This window comes from Diabrotica undecimpunctata, chromosome 3 (assembly GCF_040954645.1).
Source record: "Diabrotica undecimpunctata isolate CICGRU chromosome 3, icDiaUnde3, whole genome shotgun sequence".
Taxonomy (NCBI): Eukaryota; Metazoa; Arthropoda; class Insecta; order Coleoptera; family Chrysomelidae; genus Diabrotica; species Diabrotica undecimpunctata.
The window spans coordinates 122,119,331-122,127,899 of NC_092805.1; the positions used below are offsets into that span (position 1 = coordinate 122,119,331).

The 8,569-nt window shown below is 29.7% G+C and overlaps 1 protein-coding gene across 1 annotated transcript; it reads left to right on the forward strand.

Moving 5' to 3' along the window:
* Positions 1-5,745: 5,745 nt before the first annotated feature.
* LOC140436155 (uncharacterized) lies at positions 5,746-8,313 on the forward strand. Its single transcript, XM_072524863.1, has 3 exons — positions 5,746-6,106; positions 6,166-6,282; positions 6,336-8,313. The coding sequence occupies exons 1-3, from the start codon at positions 6,070-6,072 to the stop codon at positions 6,578-6,580; spliced, it is 399 nt and encodes a 132-aa protein (XP_072380964.1). The 5' UTR covers positions 5,746-6,069; the 3' UTR covers positions 6,581-8,313.
* Positions 8,314-8,569: the final 256 nt, after the last annotated feature.

Consider the following 8,569-nt stretch of genomic DNA (forward strand, 5'->3'; position numbering starts at 1 on the left):
AATCAGTAGAAAATATTGCTTAGTTAAATCATACACTTTGCCGGCTATTAAAGATTTAAAAGCAAATAAACGGACCACTTGGAATGCATATATCTAATTACTAATTGCCACTTAAAATAATACGGTGTACGTATGTCAGCGATTTTATGTCGTTCTCTGAGACTACATAATGATAATAAGGCTTTGTGGTTCTTCAGTTGTTATTCTGACTTTACAGTTAAATGTTAATTGAAAATGGAAATTCGAAAAATATATCGACAATCTAGTAAATCGCATGCCTGAGAGTTTTGGCAACACTGATCTCCATAAGCCTAATGTTATTTTCTTAACGTGGAACGCTGTATAGTGAAAGAATAATTAAGCAAACAGCTGATGTTATATAAGAAGTTTTGCTTCCATTACTTATTGCAGTCACACTATTATCCTAATACGCTGATCAGCTTAAGTCACTAACTTCCGAATGTCCTAATCAGCTTAAGATGGAATACTGGTAGTTCTGTTATGACATTGTGAAGTCACACTCAACTTCTAATACGGTGATTGGCTTGGGACACTAATTGCCTTATATGGTCACGAGTAGTTCGGTGATGACACATAAACACAGCGGAACGAGAGATAATAATTTGGGGTGATTTAATTATGACCATTGTGAACGAGTTTGATTTAATTTAATAAAATAGTTATATTTATGTAAATACGTGTTTTAACTATTTTAATAGACGATACTATTTTAATAGACGATATCAGAAGTGTGTTAAAGAACCTACGGTAGAATTTAGTGAACTGTTTTTAATGTTAAGTGATTAAAAGTGTCCAAAATGCCGAAAAGGAAAAAGTCCAAGCGAGATAGTAGTTCCAGTCATGGTACAATGAATACACAAGTGAAACCACAACAATTTTCGTCTACCGATTCTTCGCCGAGAAGGTAGTCAAGGTATACAAAAACGAAAAGAACACGTAGAATGAAGTAAGTGTACTTAAAGGTTTTTACTAGTCGATATGGAAGAGAAATTTTAATAAATCATACACGTAAAATGTATTAAAGACACTTATCACCTTTTTACTGAATATGGTTTGCAGTAGTAGAAATATATTGTTGTCCGGCATAATAATATATGTGGGCTTACTTTGTTTTACATGCAACAGAACTTTAATTTTATGGAAGTAAGTAGCGATATATTGTTTTATTTGAAAACGAAAAGTTGATTAGGTGTAACTTATTTGTTTATTACATAAATTATCTGCTGAATGGTAAGTCGTATCATTTATTTGGTTTTACCTGTATGTAGAGCGGAAAAAGCTGAGAATTTTGGTATACTTAACTCAATATTTTAAAATTTGTCATTTACCTGGTTTTCGCAGTATACCGACAATATTTCAAGCGATTTCTAAGCTTAGAGGTACCTCTAAAACATGATACGCTAGTTTTATTGAAAATGAAGTTGCATGGTCTCAATTTTCTTGGGCAGAATGGAGATCAGTGTTAGAAAATACTTTTCAAAGTACACGAAATACTTATGATCTTTTTATGGACGTAGCCCATCATAAACCAACAGAGGGTTCTTCATTATATGAATTTTATTTTGAACATTTAGCAAAAATTAATAAACTTAAAGTAAATTTTTCCAAGTCAGATAAGATTTCTTTAATAATTGGTGCTATTAGAGACGAACATATTAAATCTGCTATTGAAGTTGCTCAAATCAAAGATGTCAATTTATTGGCAGTTTATTTAAGAAATAAGCTTTATCACGAAAGTCCAGAAAAATTGCCTGATTTAACAAATCCAATTGTTTTTTCCAAATAAAAATTTGTACATAATAACAAATTTGTTAATAACAAATTTAACAAGAATAAACCTTGTATGTGCTGTGGAATTCAGGGTCATTTAAAAAAAGATTGTCACCACAGAAACCAAATAAGTATGCAGGTTTTTTTTTTTTTTTTAAATTAAAGGTCATATTGAACAATACTGTTTTAAAAAGAACAAATGTCAAGAGACAAAAGTAAATAAAACGAACAAAAATTTAGAAAAAAATAAATCTGTTAAACAAATACAGTTTGATTCATTCGAAAATAAATTTAATAAAATTATTTTCTTAAATGAGCACAGCCATACTGCATTCATTGATTTTGGCAGCGATTGTTCGCTAATTTCAAAAGAATTGGCAGATAAGTTTAAATTAGAAATAAAATCATTAACTAAAGATGTAAAACTTTCTGGATTTTTGGGAAATTCTTTATCAGTTGAATATTATGTTTGCTAAAATAAAAATCGATTTTGTAGAATTAAATATTATGTTGTATGTCATGGATAAAGATTGGGTTAATGACCTTCTAATAGGAAGAAATTTTACAGAAGGTGTAAATATTATGTATTATAGGATAGATAATAGTTTAACATTTAAATATAAGAAAGACTTAGATAAAGAAATAAAGAAAGTTATAGTCTCAGAACCAATTTTAACAATATTTAATCCGAAACATGACATAATAGTTTACACGGATGCAAGTAGAGAAGGATTTGGAGGCATAATAACTCAAACTGTTGATGGTCGTGAAAAGTCAATTGCCTATTTTAGCAAGCAAACCACAAAAGAAAAAAAAAGAAATATCATTCTTTTGAACTAGAGCTTTTGGCTATTGTCAAAACCTTAGAAAGGTATAGATATTATTTAGCAGGAAGATATTTTACTGTAATAACAGACTGCAATTCCGTTAAAAATGCATTAGTAAAACAAACAATAATCCCAAGAATAGCAAGATGGGTTTTGTGTTTACAAGATTTTTGTTTTGAAATAAAACATAAATCAGGAGTACAACTACAACATGTAGATGCCTTAAGTAGGAACTTTGAAAGAACTGAAGCAGAGGAAAGTCTTGAAATTAAAGTGATGCTCATCCAAGAAGACGACTATCTAAGAGAAGCACAGGATACAGATACGGAAATAAAAAAAATTAAAGATATTCTTTTGTCGGGAGATCAGGAAAATCATAAGGATACTTTCAAGAAATATGATTTAAGAGGAAACAAAGTTTATAAAATAACAGAATATGGTAGAAGATGGTATGTGCCTAAAAATTGTCGTTGGCAAATTGTCAAAATGAATCATGACGATATTGGACATTTTGCGTTGGATAAAACAATTGAAAGAATAAAAGAACGGTATTGGTTTCCACGAATGCGAAGATTTATTAAGAAATACATTTCGGCTTGTCTTGCCTGTTTATACCATAAATAACCGGGAGAAAAAAGCCTGGCTATCTACATTCCATTCCAAAATATGCTAGACCATTTCATACACTCCATGCCGATCATTTAGGGCCATTTGTGTTAACGAAATCACAAAATAAATACGTCTTGGTTTTGATTGATGCCTTTTCTAAATTTGTGTTTGTTGAAGCTGTCCCAGATACATCAAGTAAACATGTTATTCGTGCTTTAGAAGAAATTTTTAAAATATTTGGTAACACCAAACGAATGATATCAGATGCACGATCAGCTTTTGTTTCAAAAGAATTTTTGAATTATATGGCAGAGAGAGGAATTAGAGTGTTTACAACTGCAGTAGGAATGCCAAGAGGCAACGGCCAAGTAGAAAGGGCAAATAAAACATTACTGAATACCATGGCCACAATGGGTGCAAAGTTTGAGTCCGATATGTGGGATAAGAATTTAAAAAACATTCAACAAGGAATAAACGGAACAAAACACCGAATAACTAAATCTTCTCCCAGTGAAGTGTTTTTCGGGTACAAATTAAGAGTTGATGGAGACAAATACATAGATGATAATGATATGGACATTATTGGTGTAACGTCATTGAGAAAGGATGTAGCTAAACGATTAGAAGAAAACAGAATCAAACAGAATAACGAATTTAATAAAAAAAGATGCTCTCCAGTGAAATATGCTGTTGGTGACCTGGTATTGACAAAAGTTACAAGTTTTCCAGCAAACAATGAAAGTAAGAAGCTTTTAGAAAAGTATAGAGGGCCATTCAGGATTGTTGAGGTTCTACCAAATGATAGATATCGTGTAAAAGAAGATGTACATTCATCAAGAACAAGGCGTCCTTATGAAGGAGTTGTTGGTGGAGAAAACATCAAGAGATTTAAGATTCAAAGATCTTAAAATTATTCAGGTTAGTTACATGATAGTTTAGTCATTTTGTAGAATGACATAAAGATATTCTATTGTTTAAAAGGAATTTGTTTGAATAGCTGGAACTAAAAAAAAAATATATTTTAATTGTCATTCTGAAAAATGAGAACAAAGTGTTTCAATGATCTGAATGGGTTTATTTGAGTAGTTCTGACTATTTGAAGCAAATTTATTTTATTCGTCATTCTGAAAAATGACAAATAAATGTTTTAATGTTCTGAATGGATTTTCAGTTCGTCATTCTGCAAAATGACAAATAAATGTTTTAATGTTCTGAATGGATTTTCAGTTCGTCATTCTGCAAAATGACAAATAAATGTTTTAATGTTCTGAATGGATTTTCAGTTCGTCATTCTGAAAAATGACAAATAAATGTTTTAATGTTCTGAATGGATTTTCAGTTCGTCATTCTGCAAAATGACAAATAAATATTTTAATGTTCTGAATGGATTTTCAGTTCGTCATTCTGCAAAATGACAAATAAATGTTTTAATGTTCTGAATGGATGTTCAGTTCGTCATTCTGCAAAATGACAAATAAATGTTCTAATGTTCTGAATGGATTTTCAGTTCGTCATTCTGCAAAATGACAAATAAATGTTCTAATGTTCTGAATGGATTTTCAGTTCGTCATTCTGCAAAATGGCAAATAAATGTTTTAATGTTCTGAATGGATTTTCAGTTCGTCATTCTGCAAAATGACAAATAAATGTTTTAATGTTCTGAATGGATTTTCAGTTCGTCATTCTGCAAAATGACAAATAAATGTTCTAATGTTCTGAATGGATTTTCAGTTCGTCATTCTGAAAAATGACAAATAAATGTTATAGTGTTCTGAATGGATTTTCAGTTCGTCATTCTGAAAAATGACAAATAAATGTTCTAATGTTCTGAATGGATTTTCAGTTCGTCATTCTGAAAAATGACAAATAAATGTTCTAATGTTCTGAATGGATTTTCAGTTCGTCATTCTGAAAAATGACAAATAAATGTTATAGTGTTCTGAATGGATTTTCAGTTCGTCATTCTGAAAAATGACAAATAAATGTTTTAATGTTCTGAATGGATATTCAGTTCACCATTCTGCAAAATGACACCCAAATATTTTAATGTCTTGAATGAGTTTGTTTGAATAGCCGTAGCTATTCGAAACAAATTTATTCACATTGTCATTCTGAAAAATGACAGCCATATGTTTTAATGTTTAAAAATGAGCTTGTATGGATAGTTGTAGCTATCTGAAACGAATTGATTTAGACTATGTCATTCTGCAGAATGATGGAGCCTTTCTATAAATTGACATTCTTAATAATAAAGAACATATTATTTTTTAATAGGTGTTGTACGATCGAGGACGATCGTGACGTCAGGATGGTCGAATGCAGTCACACTATTATCCTAATACGCTGATCAGCTTAAGTCACTAACTTCCGAATGTCCTAATCAGCTTAAGATGGAATACTGGTAGTTCTGTTATGACATTGTGAAGTCACACTCAACTTCTAATACGGTGATTAGGAGCGGCTAAATGTAGCAGACGAATCCAACGTTGCCAAGTTGGCTAGTCACAGAGATTAGCATAACCATAGATACAGTATAGAAAAGATATTTAAAAGATTACAAAGTATATCAATTCATCAATTCTTTATTTTTTTGGTTTATCGTTTATGTGCGGGTTTTTTTTCGGTTGAAGATAATTATGGTTGTAATGTGCAAAGAATGTTCAAAAGTTTATTCAAGCCAGAGTAATCTGAATAGACATTTAAAGGAAATTCATGGCTAAATGCACAAATAATATTTTATGATAAAAATGTGACATCGTTTAAGTGTTTAGAGGGATGCAATATTTCTTTTAGGCTACGACTAGAATTAGTACGGCACCTAGAGGATTGTCATAATTTTAAAATGGAACGAAAGATGTACGAATTCTCTACAATTGAAGGTCAGTATGAATCCATTTACTTTCTAAATATCATTAGGTACTTACATTATTTTTTTTAGACTTTCAGATTTGGTTAAGAAACTTTCAAAGTGTTTCCAACGCAGAATACATTTGTCCTCGTGGTTTAGTTTTTTCAGTTTCCGTTAAAGATGTATATTATGATTGTAGTAGATCAGGTATTCTTGTAAACAAAATAATATTTTTGGTTTGTTTATTTTTAATTTTGCAGGAAAAAGTCGTGAAGTTTCCCACATTCGGAAAAGAACGAAGAAGTGTCAAGGATCTAAGAAAATTAATGTTGCTTGTACTAGTCAGATCAAACTTATAAAGAATGAAACTAATTCTAGAGTAAAGGCAATCTTTGATAAGACACATTATGGTCATAGCGTTGATATTCAACATTTGTCAATACCAAAGGTAGAAAGAGCCAACATCGCACAAAAGTTAAATAGTGGTGTAAGTGTAACAAGGTAAACTATTTTATTAAATTATTATGTATATGAAGTTAATTGCATACACTTATTATTTTTTAGAAATCTTGATAATAACAGAAATAATTTTAATGATGAAAAACTAAAGCGTATAGATTTGCTTACCAAAAATGATATGTATGTACAAGAATGCATGAATTTAGACATTATCCAGTTCTATTATATAAAGCACAAGGTGAAGTGGATGAAAACTCTTTCTTAAAAAAAGATGATTTCTGCATTATACTTATGAATGTATCACAACAAAAAATGTTATTGCAGTTCAGCAATAATATAGTGGCTATTGATAGTACACACGGTTTAAATGCTTACGATTTCGAATTAACAACTCTTGTAGTTGTCGATGAGTGGGGTGAAGGGTTTCCTGGTGCAGTTTATTAACAAATAGAAAAGACACTCTTATATTTGAACTATTTTTTCAAACAATTAAAAATAAAATAGGAGTCTTAACACCAAATGTATTTATGACAGATATAACGCATATTTTCTATAATGCTTGGAGGTCAATTATGGGTGAAGTTAATATGCCATTGTATTGTGCATGGCACGTAGACAGAGCTTGGCAATTGAATATGTCCAAAATTAGTAATTTAGAAAAAAGAAAAATAGTATACCAGTCTTTAAAAATTTTACATACTGTAACAGATAAAGAAGAATTTCAGAAACTGTTATCAAATTTTATCGAGCAAACATTTGAAGATGGAGAAACAATAAATTTTGGTGAATATTTCTTGAATACTTATGCTAGAAATTTTCAACTATGGGCTTATTCATACCGTCAAAATGCAGGAATTAATATAAACATGAGATTAGAGAGCATGCATAAAATTATAAAATATGTGTATTTAGATGGTAAAAAGGTTAGACAAAGGACTTGATGCACTTAATAAATTCATTAGAGATAAAGTTGTTGTAATGTTGTAAGCGAATCTTAAAAAAAGTAAAAGGAAAAAATTCATCACATATACAGCTTATCAACAAAAGACATAGAACTGCAATAAAAGAAATTAATCAAATTAAAATAATTGAAAATATAAATAGTAGTAATATGTGGTATGTATCAGAATTAGGCAGTACTACTTACAGTAAGTATAAAAAGTTATGAAGTGGCAAAAAATGGAGAACCATGCTGTCACCTAACATGCTCTGAATGTCATGTATGTATTCATTCGTTTAGTTGTAATTGTAGGTATAGATTTTTCTATAAAACATACAATATGTAAACACATACATAGTGTTGCTTCAACTTTAAGACAGAAGTTGCTTGAACGAAATATAAATTTAGGTAGTAGTGACAATGATGATATTGTAGAAATTATAGACCATTTAAAAACGCTGTCACAAAATAATGATAATATTACTGACAATATTCAACAGTTGAGAAAACATGCTACAATAGAAGTTTCTAAACTACAACACAATCTAGAATTAATTGAAAATGCAGACAATTTAAAACATGTTGTATGAAATAAATGAAAATACTATGGTTGAATGTAACCTAAATACAATCAAAAAGTTTTCACCTACAACAATTATTAATGTAGAGCATCATAATAAAAAAATTAAAAAGCAGCTAACATTTTATTCCACGAAAAAAAAAAGAAACAAGTTATGAATTCTAAAGATATATAAGCAAACCCACTGTAAAATAAATTGTAAATATAAAAGAATGTATACTTGGACAATCTCAATTTATTTCACGGAGTACTGAAAATGATCATAATTATTTTTAAGTTTACATTGACGTTGTCGAATATTTTAAAAATAGTGAAATACAAATCTTTCTTTTTTTTTTTGCAATATATTAAATTAACACGAACTTTTGCGATCGATATATTTTGTATACTGTATGTAGATATAAATAAACTTATTTTTTACCATTGTTTTCTTTTAATTCCTAATACAGAGTGATTGATAACTTACTAAAATAATTCACTTGTTTTTGTCATATTTAGAACGCGAAACACAAATT

Bases quoted from the DNA above. Each gene is read 5' to 3' on its own strand.
- LOC140436155 (XM_072524863.1), top strand. From the start codon at position 6,070: ATGGAACGAAAGATGTACGAATTCTCTACAATTGAAG. The intron at 6,107-6,165 runs GTCAGTATGAAT...TATTTTTTTTAG, and splicing joins CGAATTCTCTACAATTGAAG to ACTTTCAGATTTGGTTAAGA. The intron at 6,283-6,335 runs GTATTCTTGTAA...TTAATTTTGCAG, and splicing joins TTATGATTGTAGTAGATCAG to GAAAAAGTCGTGAAGTTTCC.